Source organism: Centropristis striata, chromosome 7, assembly GCF_030273125.1.
Source record: "Centropristis striata isolate RG_2023a ecotype Rhode Island chromosome 7, C.striata_1.0, whole genome shotgun sequence".
Lineage (NCBI taxonomy): Eukaryota > Metazoa > Chordata > Actinopteri > Perciformes > Serranidae > Centropristis > Centropristis striata.
The window spans coordinates 37,791,600-37,816,644 of NC_081523.1; the positions used below are offsets into that span (position 1 = coordinate 37,791,600).

Here is a 25,045-nt window from a genome sequence, read left to right on the forward strand (position 1 = left end):
CACGTTTTCCCACAACTTTATTGAATATCAAACAGTATAGAATTGTTGCAGTAGCCTGTTTGTGTGTATATCCTTAAGACAACCAACAGACCTGATAGAAAAGACACAAGACTGATCACTGATAACAGAAAAAAAACAGCTTCAAAACATGATCTTGTCTGATCATCATGTATTAAATGAAAAATGATGTTTAAATGATAGTAACATGGATTTCATCCAAATATAGTTTGGGAAGAAATGCATAAACACTAATAGTCACCAGTTAGACAGAGTTCAGTGTTAATACATTGAATATTCCACAAAAAAAAAGGGGACATTTTAAGTCGTCTAAAACTTAGACAAAGAATCCAGAATTTGCAAATACTTTTTGACATACAGGGGAAGTGATAACTGTACAATCACAATGTATTTTGTGTTCAGATATTTCAAACTTTAGTTTTGGTGAACATACACTCTGAAAACTGAAACTCTTGGACGTTGTGGGGTTGGCTGAATGGCGGCACTAGATGAATGGTGTTTACCAAAAGCTCATGCATGCATGAGATAAACAGTCTTGTGTTCACTGTCCACATCTCCACAGTTAGTCTGGTAACATGTAGTCTGCAGGGACCGAATGCAACTAATGAGTCTAATGAGCAAGAATGAGACCGTGGGGAAGGTTTCCAGCACCTTAATGAATCCATGCCTTGATGACAGAGAATCTCCCTCCAAAAAGTGACCAATAACTGTTAACTGCTAATAGATTGTGACTGAAGACTGAAGCTGGATTCAAATCCTTTGTCACAGTGAAACTAACATAAAACATTATTGCGTGAAATCTGATGAAAAATTAACCTACACAGCCTTGGTTAAATTCTGAGATGAGATATGTGAGAAACATCAGCACAATTGTATGGTATTAGCAATCAAACTTGACACTTGTCCATAGCCATGCGACTTTGTGCTCCTTACAAAAGACTTCCTGACTCCATGTCCTGGACCTCAAACATTAAACAAACATAACACAATAAACAAATATATACAGAACAAAGCTAATAAACAAACAACAGTGCAATATAGGAAGGGATTATTGCCTATTCCTAATGTTTACCTGGAGGTGTTGTGCACAGCAGTCAAGGCCCGATAGCACTATGCAACATTCTGTTCTTTCATGGTCTCAACGTGAGTTAGGTTGAGCTAGGACCTCCCTTAGCACAATCAACTATTTAAGAATTCCTCAATAGAAATCATGTGTGCTTATATAATGAGGCTGGCAATGTTTGTAACTCAGAGCTCCATTGTTGTTGAAAACACATAATTGAGTGACTCCATCATGACTGTAGTTCATTTTGACTATCCTGCTGCCACGAATACTCACTAGAACACCAAATGAAGATTAATCCAACCGTGAAAATAATCCCCAACAAATTGACCACCTGCTCCTGATTGTGAAGTTGTGTAAGGTGTTTTTCTTTCAAAGATTTACACCTCAGTTGCAGTGGCGGACTCAGGCTATTTGAAGGGCAGGGGCGAAAAAAAAAAGAGGGCACATTCTGCACAACATGGGGCCCCACCAGCACGCAAAAAGCTATAATGCATGATGTATGATGAAACAGTCCTCATCCTTGATTATGATTAGCATTAAGTTAAAGGGGATCCAGATCAAAGTAGTTAATGATATGGTACTGACAATTCAAACCATCGAACTGAACCATCTAGGGGGGTCCCAGGGGCATGCCCCCCGGGAGAAAATTTGTACATTTTTAAGTAAAATGCATCAATCTTGTGCACCTTGAGAGCTAAATGAGAGGAAAAAACTCACATTCGTCATAACGACGCCAAAAGTAAAGCAACGCCTTTCGCATTACCCATTCGCCGGCTACCAAAGAGAGGAACGTCTGCACCTCATTAGCTAACCACGACATGTTTTTTCAGTTTGCCATATTCTTGCTCTTGAGTGCACATCATCATAATTTATTATCTGAAGGGGTACCCTAGAAGGCACTCAATAATTTTTTTCATGTGTAAAGGGCAACCAATAAGGCACTTCCTATCATTTTCACCATCTAGAGCACCCCCCCCTGCACTAACACAATTTGGTCTTACGAAGGGGATTTGTTGACAATAGAAGAATATATATAACATTCAAGTTAAATTCTTTAATACAAATTACACCAAGGAGCAGTTGTCAAACCCATGCTACACAGCACAATCAACTGTTTGTTCACTGTATGCTATTTCCAAGTGTAATTTTGTGCTTAAAGTGCTGGGACCTTTATTTACCTGGACTGTAGAGAGAACCAGCCTATAACAAACATTTGATCTGTTCTTATTACTCTTAATGTTACTGTACATATTTTCTACCTTTCAGTTCAGGGCCCAAGATAGACAGATCAGTTTTAAAGAGCCACTTCACAGATGTTACATGACAAAGTCAATACATGGGTACAACTCTGTGAACAAACAAGTCTAAATACCTTGTGACATCTGTTTCTAATCAAACTGTGTAATAAACCGTCTGGCAGCATCAGGTTATCCCACTGATCAACAGGTGGCAGTAACACCCCAAGAATCAGTCATGGGCCAGCAAAGGTAGTGAAGAAGCAAGTGGTAATACAGGCTTCCAAGGTTAGAAAGAGGAGAGCAAACTGGAGCTGTGATGCTGGAGGGTAACAGCAGATGGTACAAGACAAAGGGACAAAGGGATGGTTTCCTCTCAGATATTCATGGGGTGTGCACAGACTGACAGAACCTTCCAGTGCAGTGCAAATGCAGACCAGATTTTACTGCACGTGTGTTGTACCACAATGATATGATGCCATTTGACCCAATGACATCTCTTTTTCTACCCTCATTTCAAGAATGAGACATCTACCCTACTCATTAACCATTTTTTACATCACCGGTTCCTTTCTTTGCCTCCTTTCCTCACATCTAAGTCCCCCCCCTCCTGGGATACAAGCAGAGGAGGTAAGGAAGAGACGTGACTCCATCCAACCCAACATACTCAAAAACAAGCTCACAGAGATGAGAGTGGATATTTCCTTCATCTCCTGGATCACAGATTACCTGACAGGAAGACCACAGTATGTCGGGTTGGGGAACTGTGTTTCTGGGACATTAATGAGCAGCACAGGGGCTCCACAAGGCACTGTTCTGGCTCCATTCCTGTTCATGCTGTACACAGCGGACTTCAAATACAACTCTGAGTCCTGCCACATCCAGAAGTACTCGGACGACACTGCTATTGTGGCGTGTATCAGGAATGGACAGGAATCTGAATATAGGGATCTGATAAAAGCCTTCAGTGACTGGAGTCACAAGAACTATCTCCTACTGAACACCTCAAAGACTCAGGAAATGATCAGAGATTTCCTCAGGTTCAAGCCCCCCTTCAGCCAGTGAATACCTGTGGGGTGGACATGGAGGTGGTGCCAAGTTCTAAGTATCTAGGTGTATACCTGGATAATAAGTTGGACTGGTCCCTAAACACAGACGCTCTCTACAAAAAGTGGCGGAGCCGCCTCTTTTTCTTCTTGAAGCTCAGATCTCTGGACATCTGTAGTAAGATGCTGCAGATGTTTTATCAGTCTGTGGTGGTAGTGTGTTGTTTTATGCTGCAGTCTGCTGGGGAGGCAGCATCAGACACAGAGATGATCAGACTGGTCTAAAGAGCTGGTTCTGTGGTTGGAGCCAGGTTGGACACACTGGAGGAGGTGGTGGAGAGATGACCTGTCAACATGTTCTAGTCCATCCTGAAATACCCAGATCATCTGCTACACAAAACCTTTATGGACCAAAAAAACAGCAGTGGACGGCTCCTCTCTCTGTTGCAGGACGGAGAGATTCAAAAGATCCTTCTCTCCTACAGCCATCAGGCTGTCTCATTCCAACGGAGACTCTACCAGACTAACTGAATTCCCCCTTGGGATAAATAAAGTAATTTTTATTGATTGATTTGAAAAGACTTCTGCAAAGGATACACCTGTGCATCTCTGCTCATAGCTCCTCCAGCAATCCCTCCTCGCTCCTGTGTCCTCAAGACGCATTTTAGATGGAACTGAGACATTCTTTGAGACAGTGTGCTGAGAATGATTTCTGGGTCACAGGCAGGAAGACAGAAGGAAGATGAGATGTAGCACAAATCAGAGAAATGAGCAGAGCCCCAGGGCCCTCACTAGTAATGCTCCATGCAAACAGAAAGTGTCTCTGGAGTTTGAATGAGGCTGTGTATCTGCTATCTGTCTATCTACTTTGCATGGAATTGCAATACTCCAACACTGGATTACTTTACTTGACTTTAAGTTGCCTGATTTTTGCCCAATGAATGAATGAAAGGAGCAAAGAAAACTTCCTTTCAAGTTTGAGGTTTGTTTTAGAAGTGTATGTGTTGGTTTACCTCTGTAGATCCAGATCACACCTGAACCAAAACATTCTTGATTTCTAAACAAGGAATTGTCCATGTGCATTTGTGAAGAAGTAGATTATATCTGAGCTCTGAATGAAAATGTCAAAGCAGTAATGCTTTGCAACTCAAACAGCATTTCTCATTGACCTATGGAATATTTTGCAAACATTCGTATGACTTCTTGTGCATAGTGTCAACAGGCCTTAACACTGGATTGTTGTTGTGTCTTTGAGTGTTATGAGAATGAGGTGCAACTGTTGTCGGATGTTAATTTATGATATTTTCACAGGGAAAAATCACAACCATTTCCCAGTGTGTGCTCTTATTGCATAATCTTAAACAATGCCCTGGGAAACATTGAATTAAAGTACAAACATAAAAAATGACTAGACTGGGACATGAAGGGCTGCTACATAAGCATTGCTCTACAACTTTGTAAATTGTCTCAGTGGATTATTCGCATTCACACTTCTGAAAGCCACTCAGCCAAACACATTCATACAGAAAGACTTCCCGCCACTCTCAGTTCTCGATCTCATTGAAATACTCTGAGGAGCCTGAGTATGGAGCAGTGTCACCAGGATCTGAACAAGAGGACAAAATAACACAGATATGTCAGTTCTTCTCTTAAAACAGATACGTTTAGATAGTAGATTATATTGCTTAAACACAGTTACATAGATGTTAAGTTGGATATATATATATATATATATATAAATTATACTGACCTTCACACGGTCCCCTTTTAAATTGAATGTCATCAATAGCGATATCACTTCGTAGTGATGGGCCTCGGATGGCTTCAAATATAACCTGCGGGAAACACAAACTATGTGACTATGTGAAATGTAGCCACAGCACAGTGTGTCTGGCAGATTCATTTGGACTTTGGAAGTTTGGAAAGTTTCTATTATTGCAAAAAAACATTATTATTATTATTATTATTATATATTTTGTATTCATTATATAAGCCGTTTTAGGGGGGAAAAGTGACCACCGGGAAAGTCTCGGGCCACACCCTCTCAAAAGTCTGCTCACTCTGTGTGTCTCCACTACAAGTTAGCCCCCAGAGGGATTTAGAGACTCTGGAGGTGACGTATGGTTTTCGCTGTCGCTAACTGTGAACAACGTCAGCAGCTGAAAGCAGCATGGCTAATTATGCACAGAGTCTCTGCTGATCATAAACATAGTGATTGTGAATTAACCAGCATCACTAACTGTGCACAGAGTGTGTGGTGCTTGTTGTAAACAAACAGAGATCGCTAAGTGAACACCTCCTGCAGCAACAGCACATACAAACTGTACTGATACAGAGCTAACTGTAGCTAACTGCGGCTCTTCTTAACAAGCCGGCCTCCGGCTCGTTATCGGCTCGTTAAGAAGAGTAAGAAGGAGTCGCTGGATTTGTCTCCAGTCTCTTTCTTGAAAAATAGTCGCGAAGGGGGTCTGAAAAGTCGCTAAATTTAGCAACAAAGTCGCTAAGTTGGGAACACTGCTTTGCCTTCTTTTACAAATGGCGTGTGCTGTTGTCGTGTAGAGTACTACGTCACATCCTGCTTAGCAATCTATCCAATCAGTAACCAGGCTTATATAGCTTGTTTTTCATGTTTGTACATTTTCTAGGTGTTTTACAATGTTGTGATGCTTTTATTTTGAAAAGGTGCTGTCCAGTGTGAAACGGGTGCTTTTATTTTGAAAGGTAGTTACAGGAAATAACAAGTGGAACGGTTAAATGAAAAACGGACGGTAAATAATAACGAGTGTGTTGTAATTTATATAAAGTTGATATAAAGTATGAAAAAGGCTTCTATAGTGGCGGCTGACAGGACACAAGGTTTGTTAAAGTTAAAAAAAACAAAGAAAAGTCGAGAGTAGTCGTGGTCTGTTTGTTATTTTTAATGTTTTCTACCTATCTTTATGTAATGGACACACGCTGACGTACCTGGTGTCGGACATCACAGTGGTAGTCGACCATTGCTCTCATCCAGCTGATACTCTGCTCCCCACGCCGTCTCCACAGCAACGTGTCCCGCTCTCTGCTGCCGTCGCGCAGAAGCACGCTCAGTATGCCGGAGCCAGATCCATACATGTGGTAGTAGAAGATCAAACACTGAGGGGACGAGGCTCCCCGCAGGTCAGAGGTCAGCAGGCGAGCTTTGTGACCCGGACGCATCAGTGAAGCCTCGATGTACATGAAGTAACCTGGAGGAAACGCATGAATAACACACTGATAAGTAGGGCTGGGCGATATATATCGATATAAAAGATATATTGATATATTTTTAAATGTGATATGGAATTAGACCATATCTCATATGTCGACATAGATCTGTTTTTAGCAAACTGCTGATATTTATAGTGCTGTTGTCAGAAACATAGAACTTTCTCAGTGTTTCTGTTTCCTTTAAAATGCTGGTTTCTCCGAAAAAGAGGTTATAGTAACTATTAGGGCTGGGCGATATATTGATATAAAAAATATATCAATATATTTTTAGATGTGATATGGAATTAGACCATATCACATATATATCGATATCGTTCAAATTAGTTCTTTCTTTATATATAAATGCTGTCCTTACTAGGGTTTGTCATATTTAGTTCTTTTGTAATGTTCGTTATTCTATCTCATATAAATATATTTTTTACAGAAAACTATTGGCCTATTTTATTTCATAGGCTATTTTCATTTAAGATCTTTTTTTTTTTATTTAAGTGTGCACTTAATGGAGCTTTGATTTTTTTTAAAAAAAGGTTCTCCTGTTGTTATACAGTATTTATGTTCACTTAAATAAACCTTTTCAATAAAACTACTTGTGGCACGTCATATCTGACTGTGACTGAACATTTGCTCTCACTTTGTGATAAAAATATCAGGATATATATCGTATATTGATATTCAGCCTAAATATATCGAGACATGACTTTTGGACCATATCGCCCAGCCCTACTTATAAGCAGAGTATGGAACTTTATTTATCTCAGAGGAGACTTGTTGCAGCTGTTAAAATACAATAAACTAAACAGAGTGATATGAATAGATGATTGTCAAAGTGAGAATTCCTGACAATAAAATCTCAAACAGTGAGAGGATCCCTCTAATCCCTCATCACACACACGGGTCCATCCAGCCGCCATGTGGGGTCCTGACCTCTGAATGAATGAATAAAGCACTGAAAGAGGAAATGACTCACCCACCCCAGTAGTGTGGTCTCCTCTGGGTCCTGTATAGGAGGTGGGGGTGTGTCCTCGGACTCGCAGCCAGTCGGCTTTGTCTTCTTTCTTGTCCTGGATGTAGCCACAGACTCCACTTTCAAAGTTACACTGGCCTGGGACGGAGCCTTTGGAGCACACACAGTCACGGCTTCAGGTGAGCAAGGACTCCTGAGACTAGATGGACTACTAAATGGCTCAGTTGCAGTTTTCATGAAAACTCCAGGAGAGGAGAAGTTGAGAGAAACAGCTCAGCCATTCACAGTCAGAGTGTTTCATCTCTCCTAACCGACTTCCTGGGAAAATCTGCAAAGCTTCACCAATTATTTGTGTGTATCTCCATTAAATGCATATGCAATAAGGAAAATGACATCCCTCGCAAACACTTCAGCTTAGTGCACCTTTGATAAACACATTGCATGTTTCTGCAGAACAAGGTTATTATAGTTAATGAAAACTAACAAAGTTACTGAAACTAGAATTGAAAAAACATTTCCGTATATAATATAAAAACGAAAACGAAAGTAAAAAAAAAAAAAGATAACTAATTGAAACTGTATTTTGTGGTTACAAAACTAACTTAAACTAACTAAAATTATAGTGAAAATGTCCTTAGTTTTAATCTTTGTCAACATTTTTCATATGTAAACCTTTTTGGACTTAACAAAAACTTAACAGTCCATTCGAACCAAAAGCTCTTAGTTCAGTTCATTTTCGTCGGTGTGAAAGCATCAATCGCACTCTGGTGTGCACTAAATCAAGCGGACCGAGACCTCCAAAAAGAGGTGGTCTCGTTATAACGAGATGAATGGAGGATATTTTTTATAATGGTGGCAGCAATATGCTTCTGTAGTTAATTGATCAGCTGTGTTGTGTTTTACCGGCGCACAGCTCACAAACACACACGTTTACATGTTTTAACCTATGAAATCATTAATCAAAACACAAAAAATGTTTTCACAAAGCAAAAGAGTGCAAGTAGTCAATATCAGTCATATCATCAACTGGATATTTTGCCAGAAATGGGTAATGTTGATGATATAAAAAGCAAGGACCAGCACAAAAAACAGTGTGCGAACGTGTCGCTCCATTGTGAAAGTCGAAATTGGAGCTTATTTCCACTGGAAGATGACGAAACGTCATTCAGACCAATGTGGTTCGTTTGCATGTGTGAACGCGGACCACACGCAGTCTGTATGCTACAATGGAACAATTTTACTGCCTAAATAATCAAACTAGTGGTGTGAAAGCACCCTAAATTAAAACTAAAACGAATCCAATCCAATCCAATCTACTTTATTTATATAGCACAATTTTAGCAAACACAAGGTTTCCAAAGTGCACAAACAACAAATAGATAACACAATACAAAGAGATGTAGTAAACAATAGAACAGTAAAATGCAATAAGATAAAACAAATGAAAAATGGGATAAAAATAAATAAAATAAAATGTAAAATGTACTGCCCGCACAAAATAAAATATGCATGTATACAAAAATTAATAAATAAATAAATAAAAAATGAAACTATTATAACCTTGCTGCAGAACTCTCACATCCCCGGCCTCCTTCATTGCTCTGCTGACGTCCTCCACTAGATGGCGGTCCTGGTCCCCTGACCCCCTCCCACCTGCCCCCTTGCTCCCATTTCCATTCAGGCCTGCAGCACTTGTACCAGCCTCATTTCTCCAGTTAGTGTTTAAGTTTGTATGTTGAAAAGTTGCTGTTCCTTTCTCTTTAATTTGGGGCCACTACAGGGTGTAGCCTACCACAGGGAGAGTTGGACAGAGCCACGCTGTCTTGGTGCCAGCTGGCTTGACAAAACTTAAATCCCCAGTCTGAGATAACAGGTACCATGGAGGTGATTCATGAAGGTGGTAACCAGGTTTTCTTCCTCAGGCTCTGTGCTCATTCCCTTAAAATGTTTTTATTTTAACCACAGCACAAAATGGACAGATTGCATGCTGTATTACAATAAAAAGCAACACTGTTGATGCAATGTTGGTACAAAATTAATAACTAAATAAAATTAACCCTTTGATGCACAACATATAAACACCTTATAATGCACAACATGGGTTAAAAAGTACCCACTTCCATTTCCCATGTTATTTAATGCTGGCTGCGTGTTTGAATATCTTTTTTTTTTTTTTTTTTATGACAACAGATCATTTTATCCATTTTTCCTTTCATACTTTATGTAGAAAAATAGTTTTTGTATTATTACATCAAGTTTACACACATGGGTCAAAAATGACCTTGTGCATTAGAAGCGTAGTGATACAAAAAGTGATAGACTGAATTAACAATTTGAGTATATGTGTAACTATGTTTGTCTTATTTTGAAGGTTTAACTTTAAAAGAGTTGTTAGAACCAGCAGATTACATTGGAAAATCACATATTTTAACATTTGAGGCTTATTAGAGCCACCAAATAATAATTTCCATTGGAAAAACACCAATTTAACAAAATAGGATAGTTAATATTTGTGTCTTCTTTGTGAGGTTTTATATTGGTGACAACATATAAACACCTTCTAAAGCACAACATGGGTCAAAAATGACCTTGTGCATTAGAAGTGTAGTGATAAAAAAAGGATTTTTATTCAATAAGTAAGAAATGGAAACAAAAAATTAGGATGTATGATGATGGAAAACAAGTTATTTGAGGAAAACCTGCAATACTGAATTATGAAATTAATTTATTACAAATATATAGAATATAAAGACCATGTTGTGCATCAAAGGATTAAGTTAACCTATTCATTTTACCACTCAATGCAGTTGATTTCTAAAATGAAAGCTGCACATTCTCAGCTGGGCAGTATTACGAATGTAATTCTACCATCTCGGTCACACAGAAAACTCTAGACTCAACAAACCTCATTAACCCACTAATCTCACTTTGTGGCCCAGCCCTCTGTACCTGCCTGTAAGCTTTTTAATGTTCACCTTTGTAATTAACTGCTGAGCACTGTTGATTCTGATCCCCAGTACCTTGCACACACCAGCCTGACTTTTGTGGGTTTTTTAAGTTGGTAAGTTAAATACTCATGTATAATGGCTGAATGAGAACATGGTGTCCCCCAAAAACAGAACATTTATTTACAGACTTCCTTTGACGTCTCTCATTGCTTTGCTTAGACTATAGTCACCTAATACACACACTGGATCCTTCAAACATGTGGTGCCTTCTCTAAACACAGTGCCCTCTATACATGAGGCACAGGCCTCCCTGCATCCAACATGGTCTCACAGAAATCCGTGAAATAGCCACGGATTCGCTTAACTCAAAATCCGTGGAATAGCCACGGAATCGCTCAAATTTCCATGAAACTGACACGGATTTTGCTACAATGCAAGTTAATGACAGTCATATCCCGTGGCTATTCCAACATACAAAGTGATTATGTACATTCACTGAGTGAATATTTAGAAAATAAAACATATATTTCTCGCTAGAAATGTGATCAAAATCCATTTTTATGCAGAAACTAAGTCAAAATATAGATTTTTTCACTAAAAATGAGAGAACTGTCCGCCATGTTTTTTGTTCTGACCGCCGGGACCTTGAAAGTCACATGACTTGGAATAAACCAATAGGAACAAATATCCATGGAATAGCCACGGGATATGACTGTCATTAACTTGCATTGTAGCGAAATCCGTGTCAGTTTCACGAAAATTTGAGTGATTCCGTGGCTATTCCACGGATTTTGAGTTAAGCGAATCCGTGGCTATTTCACGGATTTCTGTGAGACCAGGTTCCTGCATCTGTGTCTCAGTACAGTGATACAGTGGAGTCACAAAACTTGTGAAATGTAATCTTCATTCTTTGATCCTTGATACTATCTGGTGAACTAGCTTGCCTCCATCAGTTTTGAGCAGATCAAAGGGTATATAATCAATGGTTGGTATTGCATAATGCACAGTAGTAGTACACTGCAAAAAAGAAAAGTTGGGTGAACTCAAAATTTTAAGGCAACAAACTTCGATAAAATTTTAAGTTGGACAATTAAACTAAATATTTTAAGTTTTGTTTTTGAGTTTGCTCAACTCTGAATTATGATTTTTGTCAACTCAACTGTAAATTGTACTAACTTATCATTTTACATTGTAACAACTTTTAATCGTTACTTCTGCTAACTTCTGCAATGTGCTGAATTGGCACGATTGTAACGGCACTATGAAATGTCAGCTAATGTTGCGACCACAATTTTGAGTTAGCATTGATACGCTAATGGCTACTCTTGTAGCTGTAACAAGCAGCGCCGTTGGATCAGTTAGCCGCTAGCATCAGTTCGCTAATGACCGAATTTCACCGCTTTCCCGCATTTCACAACAAAGAAATAAGAGTTATCAGAACTATTGTCCCTTGTTGTGAACCCCAACTTAAAGATATAAGTAACAACAACTCACCAACTTGTTTTTGAGCAGACAACTGGCTTCCTTTGTTGTGCTAACTTACATTATTGCTCTAAATGTAATTCATTTATATTTCCAAGTTTTACCAACTTAAATCACTGTTTTAGGCCAAAAAACACAAGTTGGCTTTTTTGCAGTGTAGCTAACAGTTGTAGCAAGATGGCGGATCACATTAATAACCTTGTTTTACTAAAAAAACAAGAATTGAGCATCTATTAATGATAAGCTCTGTAGAGACTGGCTACAAGAATATCAGTAGTGCACCAATTTTCTTTGAGCCAGCTGCTCCACATTTGAATGTTCTGAATGTTTCTCTTGCTGACATATTTAAAGACTCATTACAGCATGAGCAGTTTTCATGTGGTGATTTTGCCTTCTTCAAATATCTAGTATTATATCTAATATTTAAAATTTTAAGTCCAATGTCATTTCTTTTTGTGGTTTTATTTTGTTGTTGTCAGTTAATTGTATTTGATAAGTTTTAGTTCTGTTGTACAGCACCTTGTAACTTGTTTTTGAAAGGTGCTACATAAATAAAGTAATTATTATTATTATTATTATTATCTTTGCACCATGTAAAAACACAAAACCCTGCCGATAACAATTTATGGACCTCGAAAGTCATTGAACTTCACTGCAGAGCCCACACATAATGAAGGACAAAGTTGGATCTGTTTTTAGCAAACTGATGATATTTATAGTGCTGTTGTCAGGAACACAGGCCTTTCTCAGCATTTCTGTTTCCTTTAAAATGCTGGTTTCTGCCAAAAAAACATCTTCTGTCAAAAGAGGTTATAGTAACTATACCAGTTGCCGAGAACCTCAGGCAGTATTTGTGGCTTCCCGATAATAAAGGTCCATGAAGCCGACCCACATAGTCACAAAGAGTCATAGAGCTCTTCGGAACAAACAATACTGCCAGTTTTTGTCAATGGACATTCCATAGTTGTTTGCTTATTCTGTGCCTATAAAAAAGGCAAAAAAAATTCCTGAAATAGCCACTCGACGTATTTACATGAAGCAATTATCTCTCTATGCCTGTCACAGTTTAGTGAGGACCCGTTTACATGAGGGCACTTGCAGGTAAAAACGACAAAATATTTTATCAGAAGTGCCTTTCGTTTAGACGGTGACGGCGTTTTGGGGGTTTAATAACGCAAAAATCTGAAACCACCCTCCAGAGTGTAAAACTGTAATCCTCTCCTCCGTAGCGTGTCGTCTACACTGACAAGACGCAAAACTCTGCTCAGATCTGCTCACGTCACATACGTGTTTACGTCACATCCATGCTCCAGTACAGGAGAATAAACAAACATGTGGGATTATTTCCATGTGTCGGACCTTCAAGCTGCTCTGGCAGCTCTAATAAACTTACAGGAGTCTTTCCACCAAATGTACAGGATATGTACAGATAGTATTAGTGAACAGAGAAGGATCTGGAATTACCTCCATCACATTTTGGATGCACCAATTGGTGGGAGGAGCCAGACGGCTTTGGACGAGACCTGGGAGATCTAGTGATGGTGGAGAACTTTGTGGAAGGAGTAGTAATGGCCAAAAAAAAAGACACAAAATGACAAAAAAAGACACAAACTGAGAAAAAAAAAAGACACAAACTGACCAAAAAAGATGCAAAATAACCGAAAAAAGATGCAAAATGGCCAAAAGAAAGACAAAAATTGACCACAAACTGACAAAAAAGACACAAATTGACCACAAAAAGACAAATTGACCACAAAATGACCACAAAATGACCACAAAAAGTCACAAAATGACCCAAAAAGGTGCAAAATGGCCAAAAAAGCCAAAAATTGACGACAAAATGACAAAAAAAAAGAAAGACAAATTGACCAAAAAGACACAAAATGACCAAAACAGACAGGCGGCTTTGGAGGAGACCTGGGAGATCTAGTGATGGTGGAGAACTTTGTGGAAGGAGTAGCTGATGAAAATGTGTGGCGTGAAAACTTCCACATGCCCAAAGATGCTCTTATCTCTTTAAGTGATGCCGCCTGGCTGCATACCCAATCACATTCACACACTTTAGATCACCGTATGCAGCAGATTTCCTCCTTAAAACACTCGTCTAAACGCGGAATAAAAAGTGAAGACGCGATGCCACTTTTGCGTCTTCTGTTCAGACCGTCATCATGTAAACGGAGCCATAGATTATCAGAGGCACCTGTTCACTCAGCTGCCTCTGATAATCTGATAATCACTAATCAAGCCACTATGAAGACTCTTGCCACTTTCTAGCGCTGCATCATGGACTGATTTCCTTTTGCCGACATGGCACTTCAAACTGTTCTGTGTGCACGTCACCTACATTTGCCTGCACCTGCTCAGGTTGACATTATAAGCCATTACCAACTGTTCCTGGTATCCTGCGTGCTGCTATTGGGTCCATACAGACTTACACTGCCACTGATACTCCAGTTGGCCCCAACAAATGGAGGAAAGAATATAGATGAAATAGATTGAATGAGAATTCAAGACTGATGTTGGACATGAACCACAGCTGTCAGGGTGTTAGTGAGTTTCCTACCTGCTGAGATTTGACAGTCCCCGAGACTCACAGTGATGTCATCGATGGCTGCGAGGCCACATTCCCAGAAGTTCTTACATATGCTAACAAACACGACCTGGGAAACAGAAAACAATAATGAATACTGCATTCAGCCATTTATCAATCTATCGTTCTCATCCATCATAACACTTTTCATTTAGGTCAGTGGTTCTCAAATGGGGGTACGTGAGATTTTAAAATACACATTTAAAAAGTAGCATTCATGCAAAAATCCTTAAAAAATAATTATTTCATAAATATTTTAGGAAAATATAAGTATAAGTTCATAAAATGCATTTTATATGCATTATATAAGTGTCTCACTAAAATGTGTCAGTTCAGTGGAACACATACAATATTCAGTGTTGACAGTTTGTAATGTAAAGATGTAAGTTTTCTTTTTGATTCTTAAAAATGTATTTTAAGATGATAAATATTTCTATTTTTTATTTTTAGCAATTTCTGCATTTATTTAAAATTAAGTTAATGATTTATTTTTGAGAACAGATCTCCTCTCAAAAGAGGACACTTTATGTTGGTAATTATTTGCACAAATCTTTATTTCTTAACTAAGTTAATTATTTATTTTTTAAATTTCTAAATAGTTCAAGAGAGACCACTACAAATGAGCAGTGTTTTGCACATTCATTGAGTTTTAAATGGTTCATTTTATAGTTTTAAATGGTTCTATGCTCACTGTTTTTACTACATTAGTTTGAATCACTACATTTTAGTGATGAGAAATATTTGCAATAAATTTAGTCATGGATTATTAACATTTAAAATGTTTTTCAAATGTTTGAATTTTGTATGTGTTTATCAGTTCCAAAGTTTAATAAATCAGACACTGATGGCACAGCGCTCTGTTTTTAAGGCTTTTTTTTTTTTTCAACCAACAATGCTTTGCCCTGGTTAGGGGGTACTTGGCTGAAAAAATATTTCAAAGGGGGTACATCACTGAAAAAAGGTTTTAAAAGTCATCTTAAAACCTATTTTTATTCCTTGGCTTTTAACCACGCATGAGACTCTGCTCTTGTTTTTAGTGTTTTATGGTTTGCTTTTATTTATTGTTTTTTAAATTGTCTTTTAAAAAGCAATGAATCTATTTATTTTAGTGTTTATTTCCTGTTTTATTTATTTTATTGTCTCTTGTTCTGTGTGTTTATGTACAGCACTTTGTTGCGGCTGTTGTTGTTTTAAAGTGCTTTACAAATAAAGTTGAGTTGAGAAAGTTGAGTTGAGAGAACCACTGATTTAGGTGATATATCACATATCTGGTGCTCTCTACCTTGGACAGCATGGGCTTCATGTAGGTGATCTCCACCTGACTCCATACAGCTCTGGACGTGTCAGCGAGGCTCCACACCTTCTCCTGAGCCACATTGTTCTCATCATAAATGTAAAGAACCAGAGCATTGTCCACTTTTCTAAATCCATGAAGCAGGTAGTAGAACCTCAGGCAGTATTTGTGGTTCCCCGGTAATAAGGGTCCATGAAGCCGACCCACGTAGTCAGACCTGGAGGTGAAATGAGGATTCGCCAGCAGGAAGCAGCCTGAAGAAAGATCAGACCAAAACACGGAGCAAATATAACAGGACTGGAACAATTTCCACAAAATTGACATTACAAAACAACTCTATGATGTCACATAAATCAAATCAAATCAACTTTATTTATATAGCCCTTTAACCCTTTGATGCACAACATGGGTCTAAAGTGACCCGGTATGAGTTTTTATGTTCTATATCTTTGCAGTAATTTATTTTCATCATTTAGTATTCCAGGTTTTCCTCAAGGTTTTTGATAATCATACATCCTAATTTTATGTTTTCCTTGATTCATTTTTAAATCCCTTTTGGTGTCACTACTCTTCTAATGCACAACATGGGTCAAAAATGACCCATATCCATTTTTTAGCTAAGTAGCTTGCTAACTAACTACTTAGCTAACTTCTTGGTTAAGTATTTAGCTAAGTAGCTTGCTAAGCTAACTACTTAGCTAACTTCTTGGCTAAGTATTTAGCTAAGTAGCTACTTAGCCAAGAAGTTAGCTATGTAATAATACAGAAACTTTTTTTCTTCATTAAGTATGAGAGGCAAAATGGAAATAATGATCTGTTGTGATCATAAAATATCAAAAGATAGAGCACAGAAACACACAGCAGCATTAAATAACAGGGGAATGAATGAGGGTCATTTTTGACCCATGTTGCGCATTAGAAGGGGTTAAAATATGTTGTGCATCAAAGGGTTAAGACAGCATTAGCTGATACAAAGTGCTGTACATGGCAGGACAGACCAACAATAAAAACAAAGAACAAGCAAAAACAACTAAAACAAAGCAAGTCTCATGCTGGGTAAAACAAAAAACAGTAAATAAAAGTGGGTTTTAAAATGAATCTCAATTTTAAAATGAATCTTAATTTTAAAAAGCCACAAAGAACAAATAAAAACAAAAAATAAAACAGACCAAAAGGCTCATGTTGAGTTAAAAGCCAGTGAATAAAAATGGGTTTAAAGATTCCTTTTAAAGGCAGACAGTGAGGAGGCCTGCCTGATGTGCAAAGGTAAAATACATTTACATTTTGGTATAACCATCCATGAATGATCCCACTGACTGTGGCAGATATTGGAGATAGGGAGAGCTATAAACCATGATCCTAATATTAACCAGTCCAAATGGCTCCAGTTCCATTTTCCAAAATTTCCCAATTCCTCATTTTTTTTATTAGAATGGAACAAATACTTGCACTTCATGAACTGAATAAAATGTCATATAACGAGTACGATTTATTATACTTTGGACTTTTCCTCTGTTTTCCCCCTGAATTGGTAACTGGAACCAAGATTATAATAGTTTGGGATTTTTTCATTAGTTTTATTTTTTTTAGTGATTTTTTTGTTTTCAAATTCAGTTAGTTTTAATTCGTTTTTAGAGTGAGTTTGCTAGTTTTAATTAGTTTTTATTTTTTGGAAAATGCTTAGTTTTTATAAGTTTTAGTGTTAGTTTTAGTTTTTTTATTATGAGGTATTAGTTGGGTGCCAGATTCAAAAAGGTCACAATAAATGTTTCCTTTATTTCCTTTGTCTGATCCATCTCAGCCCCAATAAGTTTATTAAGTCATAAAACCAGATAGATGAAATAGATTTCATATCAACCATAAAGGTTTACCTATGAAAAAAGTTGACAGAGACGAAAACTAAAGACATTTTCACTATAATTTTAGTTAGTTTTGTAACCACAAAATACAATTTGAGTTATTTATATATTTTTTTTAAGACTTATTTTTATTTCAGTTAACCCTCTATGGTACTATTATGATGCCAGTTAGGAAGAGAATGTTTGGAGTGTTTTTTTTTTTGTCTTAAAATAGACTAAATAAACATAATCTGAAGAAATTTTAAATATATTTTTTTCAGGTTTGTTGCCTGTTGCCATGTGTCAATTATGAAACTAAATTGCATGAAACTATCGAAAATGAAGGTTTACTCACCTATTACTAGGAATTTTTTTCCAGATGGAAAAGGGCAACAAAATGATGTTTTCAGTGCTTTTTTGTTGCACAAAAAGGCAAAGCTGTTTCCTTTGGAAAAGTCTGCAAAGAAGGGTTTCAATATGGCCTCCTGGAGGTCATGTGACAAATTAAAGCATTGCTAGTGGTTCCCTATACTCTTCGCTCTTTTTAAAAGTATCGCATCACTGAAAAACATACACTGTAGAAATTTGACAGGCCAAAAATGGATATGTTGCCTGAGGGCAACACCATACTATAGAGGGTTAACGAAAAAAAAAATTTAATTCTAGTTTTCGTTATTTCGTTAGTTTTCGTTAACTATAATAACCTTGCCTGGAACTGATTATGAGCACTGCTCAGGTGATGATGAGAGGTGGGCAACAGTGTGGAGCAGATACGTTGTCATATCCCAACATGGAAAACACAAGAAAAGTTAGAACCCTCTTATTACTACACCTGTATGGAAATACCAGTATGTCCAACATTTGCCATGTCTTCACAATGCAAGCATATATACCATAAAGATGACAAATGGTGCTGAACATCTTGCAGCATCATTTGGGATGCTGTGTCAGCAGTTCTCTAGACTCTGTAACTCACCTGTTCCTGTGGTATGGTCTCCTATCCTGAAGACATTAGGTTTCACTGCAACTCTGCTCCACACCTTACTCTCTGTTTTCTCCTGATAGTACAGACACAGTCCGTTCTCAAAGTCACAGTTGGCTATAGAAGGGTCAAAGGTTGGCTCTGGAACACAAATCATAGCATCTCCAATAAGAAACAGAGCTCAGTGATAAAAAAAAACACAGTTTGCATCATCCAAGTCAAGTCTAAAAGGGTTAGGATGCAGTAGGGCCACTGTGGCTGAGTTGGTAGAGTGGTATCCAACTGATCGGAAGGTCGGAGGTTCGATCCCTGACTAGGGCTGGGTGATATATATCGATATAAAAGATATATCGATATATTTTTAAATGTGATATGGAATTGGACCATATTGCATATATCGATATAGTTCAATTTTGCACTGTGATCCTTGAAAAAAAAAAAGAGGTGCTCCTGTTGTTATACAGTATTCATGTTCACTTAAATAAACTGTTTCAAGGTTCATTACAGGGAAATGTTTACTGGAAGACTATTTGTAGACAGTGAATTAACACATTGAGCATGGATTAATTGTACCTGTCTTGGACTTCTTATGTACTTATTTTCATTTTATTGTTTTATTTATTTATTTTTATTTATGTTTTATTATCATAAGATAGTGTATCTTAATCTTGCCCCTTTTTTTTCTTTTTTTTCCCTTTTCTTAATTGGTTGTTAGTGTGGTCTTGTAAAAAATTGTAAAAACTCAATAAAAGTTGAATCATAAAAAACAAAACTGTTTCAATAAAACTACTTGTGACATGTCATATTTGGCTTTGACTGAACATTTACTCTCACTTTGCCATAAAAATATCAGGATATATATCGTACATATCGATATCCAGCCTAAATATATCAGAATATGACTTTTGGTCCATATCGCCCAGCCCTATCCCTGACCATGGCAGCCTACATGTCGAAGTATCCTTGAGCAAGATACTGAACCCCAAATTTCTCCTGTTGCTGTGTTCATCGGTGTGTGAATGAATTCCCAATGGTGGCAGGTGGCACCAGTGGGCCCTGGTAGCCTCTGCCACCAGCATGAATGTGTGTGTGAACAGGTGAATGAGTGCAGTCTTAAGTGTAAAGCGCTTTGGATAAAATTTAGTTAAAGAAGAATAAAGAAAAACATTTACATTACAAGGAGGAGTCTGCTGGAGAACAGCACTAGTTGAAGAATAATGATGAGAGGAAACAAGCTGCATTACTGTTGGATTTTAAAAATAACTTTATACTTGAATGTTTGGTAATTAATGGCCATTTTCCCCAGTCTAATCAACCACCAGGAGCCATTGGCAGATTGTTATTCATTGAACAGAAAACACTTATTCTCCAAAGACGACTTAGTTCTCATTAGTTTAGTCCTACAGAAATTGGTGCAATTAGCCTCTAGTGGCTTGAGATACAGATTACACTGCAAAAAACAGGAAGCTTACTAAGTATTTTCTTCTTATATCTAGCAATAGTATCTTAATTATCTTGTTTTGAGTATATTTACCTACTAAACATAGCTTCATGTGCTTATTTTGAGAACAAGTGTCTTTTTGTAACTAAAATGAGTGAATAACCTCTTCACAGGGATTTCAGTCTTGATTAAAGACTTGTTTTTAGGATTGACATTGTGAGCTTTTTCATGCTTTTCAATCTATTCAACTGTTTAATATGGTGAGTTTTTACCTAAAGTATTGGCTCCAGTTGAGAGTTTTAGTTGCATGAAGTTTAAATGATATTTCAAAAGCATTTTCTACCACCAGTATCTACCCACAGATACTGAAATGAGGAAAAAACGTGCTAGTTTCAAGTATTGCTTCCTTGTTACTACAGTTGGGCTTTTCAAGCCGCAATTGCTCAAAACAAGTATATTTGGACTTATTTTAGGACATCATGGGTTTTTCCAGCCTGGATATTTTTACTTATTTAAAGAATTCTTACAAAGAACAATGTACACTGTAAAAAATGTCTGTAGATATTACAGTGAAAAACTGCTAAACCATGACAGTAAAAGACCGTAAAATGATAAATGAGTTAATTCAGTTTAAGTAACAATGAAACATTGTAAATGTATATATCAGCCAAAACAGTATTTTTTTTTACAGTTTTTTTAAAAAACATTACTTCACTGTAAAACACACTGGCACTGTGATTGTAGCAAAAATATACTGTAATATGTAATACAAGCCATCATTTTTGCATTTATTTTTTGTAAAAATACTTTTTCTCACTGTTAAATTAACTAAACACCATATCTCTAACAGAAATATACTGTAATATTTAATGATAATATCTTTAATTTATGAAGCATTTATAAAGATTTTCTTGTCAATCATATTGCAAAACAGCGTTTCTTTTGATGGAAAAACTTTTTATTTTTTACGGTAAAATATGCAATAAAATGGCAATCTTTAATGTGAAATCAACAGTGCTGATATCCTTTTACCATAATATTAGAAAAAGTTGCACCGTATTTATTACGGTAAAGTTCTTGCAACCACAGCTGCTGGTTTTTTACCGTAAAAACAACAGTTGTTTTTTTTACAGTGAACTTACTGCACTGGCACATAATGTTACTTATTTCGAGCATGTTTTTGCTTAATTCTAGTTATTTATTTATCTTTTTTTGTCAGTTGGAAATAACTTCTGTACATGTGTCACCTGTGTCAGTGTGGCAGAACTCAGGAGAAAAGGAGATGTCATCTATGGCCACATTTCCACCTCTGGCACTGTTAAAGGCCACCTCAAACACCACCTGGTAACACAGACAGACATTCACAGATGGGTAATGAGTGTGTGATTACACCTTTTAATCAGAAAACATGCTCTGTGGATTGTGAAAGTAAAGTGATGGACGAGACAGCTGTAGAAGCAGACAGTGACATCAGTGTAGGGTAAATTGAGGAACATGGGTAAGTCGTCAGCAGAGTGCTGCTTGATGGAAAAGCTCTGTACGACTCTTGGCTCAGTCCACAGAGGAACTGACCCACTTAGTAATGTTTCGCAAGCTTCTTTCCACAGCGACAGCAGCAAGCTGTGGGAGGCGTCCTGGCTCAGAGTCGAAGGAAAGGAAACCGTGCAGTCAAAGAGAAGAATACACATTTCAAAGTGCAGTGGAAAGCCACAGAGGAGTCAGTGTTTGTCGAGACACACAAGTACCATGTTATTTTTATTTTCATGATATTTGGGAAAATATTGTCTTTCTGCAGCATAACATGAAAAAAGGGAAGTGAAGGAAACCGAGAGGCTCACAGTAATACCAGCCTGTACGGCACAAAAAAGAGATTTTTTTTAATCTCAACGAGACTTTTTACCTGGTTAAATAAAGGATATAAATATATACATCTACACTACTGGTCAAAAGTTTTAGAACACATCAACTTTTCCAGAATTTAATTGAAAATTATGCAGTTTAATGTCTCAGTGTACTCTGAAATGAATGCACATTTGCAACATTTAAAATTCTTTATTGAGCATGATAGTGGTTTGAAAGTAAAAAAAAGATTCAAAATCACATTTTATGTTGGACTAAAGGAGTAAAAAAAGACACAAAATGACCAAAAAAAGACACAAAATGACAAAAAAAGACACAAAATGACCAAAAAAGACACAAAATGACTTACAAAGACATGAAAAGAATTAAAAAATGGACAAAATAGCCCAAGACTCCATAGAGTTAAGTTGTTAACCCATTTCTTGGTCCCTGAAAAAGGCCTACTTGTATAATTCTGAAATGTACATTATTTTTCAGTTTTTGTTAAGTTTACCTTTTTTTATTTACCTCTGGCAGTTCACCACTTACCTTTGGACCCTTTCAAGCTGTTCATTTGACTTGAACTGCTTGAATTTCAATAAAAAACTGGAAAAATTGGGGTGTTCTAAAACTTTTGACCGGTAGTGTACATGTGTCTGAAAAGAACAATGACCTAACACAGACACATCAAAGAGTTCATTACAAGGAAAGTGAGTTAGCAGCAACGACGTCTCACAAGCCTGCTATGCAGAAACACCAGACTGAGAGTAAAAAGTAGCTCATTTACATCTCTTAACCCTCTGAAGTCCAGGATTTTTGGTTCAAATTTATCAACTTCCTCTGCATTCATTTCTGTCTCTGTTTAGCATCTTTCAGTCTGTCCTTACATCACATGCATGGCTCCTTTTTCTCCACACAAACTTGGCTATCAGTCAGATTTTTCATTTTATTTTAATTAACAAAGTATAAAGCTGCCAGGAACCCAAAATACAAACAAAAGACACAGGTGTCTATGGAAAAGTACCATTTTTTTTTTTTTTTTACCATTTATACACACAAAAACAGCAGACAAATAATAAATAATAAAACTGCAAAACTGTCTATTTGCATATAAATTAAAAATAGTAATAGTTTCCATTGTAGAAAGAAAATTCCCATTTTAAAAATGGTCTAGAAACATAAATGGCACTTTCAACTGGCTTTCTCAGCTTGTCTACATATCATAGATAAATAAAGTTATTACTGTAAATAAAATGTGTATTTTCAATAAATAGGTGGACTCCAGAGGGTTAATAAACTGCCAAAAATTGAATGCTCAGCTGAAAGTCAGTGGATGTTAGTTCTGGTGGCCCTGGGGTCAAAACCCTAACCATGAACCATAAAACCCCTGTCTTTGCATACTTCATGTGTATTACCGTACACTGACACGCACATCCATCAACACATATGGTAATGCTTCAATACCACGGGCTGAAAATAAAGCCCTTCTGGCTCTGCATTTACAGCAGCAGACTGAGCAGGAGCAGAGGAAGGAGGAAGGAGAATCATTAATGATTCAGCTGCTGCAGTCAGACTAACTCCTCCACAGTCAGAAGGCCAACAGACGATCAGCATAGCTCAATAAATCATTCCCATTGTTCATTTTGTGATAAAAGCACCAAAATTGGCAGATGTGTTGATAAATACACTACTGATCAAAAGTTTTAGAACACCCCAATTTTTCCAGTTTTTTATTGAAATTCAAGCAGTTCAAGTCAAATGAACAGCTTGAAAGGGTACAAAGGTAAGTGGTGAACTGCCAGAGGTAAATAAAAAAGGGTAAGGTTAACAAAAACTGAAAAATAATGTACATTTCAGAATTATACAAGTAGGCCTTTTTCAGGGAACAAGAAGTGGGTTAACAACTTAACTCTATGGAGTCTTGGGCTATTTTGTCCATTTTTGAATTCTTTTCATGTCTTTGTAAGTCATTTTGTGTCTTTTTTTGTGTCATTTTGTGTCTTTTTTTTGTCATTTTGTGTCTTTTTTTTGTCCTTTAGTCCAACATAAAATGTGATTTTGAATCTTTTTTTTTACTTTCAAAACACTATCATGCTCAATAAAGAATTTTAAATGTTGCAAATGTGCATTCATTTCAGAGTACACTGAGACATTAAACTGCATAATTTTCAATTAAATTCTGGAAAAGTTGGTGTGTTCTAAAACTTTTGACCAGTAGTGTATATTGGGAACAAAACTGGATATTGGGCCATCACAAACTCAGACCCTGGTTGCCGTGACACAAGCAGTTGGTTAAACTCTCCTTTCCCATTGGGCCCACGTGCAATAATGGACATAATCTAGATCCTTTAACCCTGAGAACCAAATAAAATACTGACCAAGTATTTGGGCGGCTCTGGCTGAATGAACTCCCAATGGTGGCGGTGGCTCCAGTGTGCCCTGGTAGTGTAATGATTCTGAGTACTGTCACTTTAAATTACTTTTGTTTCTTTAATTACCACGGTAATATAAGGTCAGAGTTGAGGCTGACTGTACTTTTTCCCGGGCTGGACAGAACTCCTCCGTAACCTTTATGTTGTTTTTCCTTTTTTTCCCTTCAAGTCTGGCATATAAATGGTGTTTGAGCTTCACCTGCATAAAATAAAGGTGCAGTGTGACGGTAAAGACTTGTTTTCTGTTCTTATTACAACTTGAACGACCCGTGGAGACCCCCCGGGTCTCTACAGTAGCCTCTGCCACCAGCATGAATGTGTGTGTGAACAGGTGAATGAGTGCATACTGTAGTGTAAAGCAGCTGTTCTCAACCTAGGGGTCGAGACCCCAATTGGGGTCGGGAGATGATTTCTGGGGGTCGTCAAATTATTTTGGAAGTCAGCTCTGTCTCCACTGTGTTAAAGTGTTCATGTGTTAATGTGTTTTAGTCTTTTTAGTCACTTAATGTCTTTTTTTTGGGTCATTTTGTGGGGTTTTTTTTTGTCAATTTGTGTCTTTTTTGGTAATTTTGTTTACTTTTTTGGTCATTTTGTGTCCTTTTTTTAGTCATTTTGTGTCTTTTT

The 25,045-nt window shown here is 37.2% G+C and overlaps 1 protein-coding gene across 1 annotated transcript in view; it reads right to left on the bottom strand.

Annotated features, from left to right (window-relative positions):
• The window catches only part of mamdc2a (MAM domain containing 2a), a 55,602-nt gene continuing 30,557 nt past the window's right edge, over window positions 1-25,045 (bottom strand). Inside the window, exons 7-14 of the mRNA XM_059337562.1 lie at window positions 21,398-21,491; window positions 18,704-18,850; window positions 15,878-16,143; window positions 14,569-14,665; window positions 7,579-7,725; window positions 6,330-6,589; window positions 5,116-5,200; window positions 1-4,971 (exon numbers count right to left, since the gene is read on the bottom strand). Of these exons, the coding sequence (XP_059193545.1) occupies window positions 4,910-4,971; window positions 5,116-5,200; window positions 6,330-6,589; window positions 7,579-7,725; window positions 14,569-14,665; window positions 15,878-16,143; window positions 18,704-18,850; window positions 21,398-21,491 (1,158 nt within the window). The 3' untranslated portion in view covers window positions 1-4,909. The remainder of the gene's footprint in view (window positions 4,972-5,115; window positions 5,201-6,329; window positions 6,590-7,578; window positions 7,726-14,568; window positions 14,666-15,877; window positions 16,144-18,703; window positions 18,851-21,397; window positions 21,492-25,045) is intronic.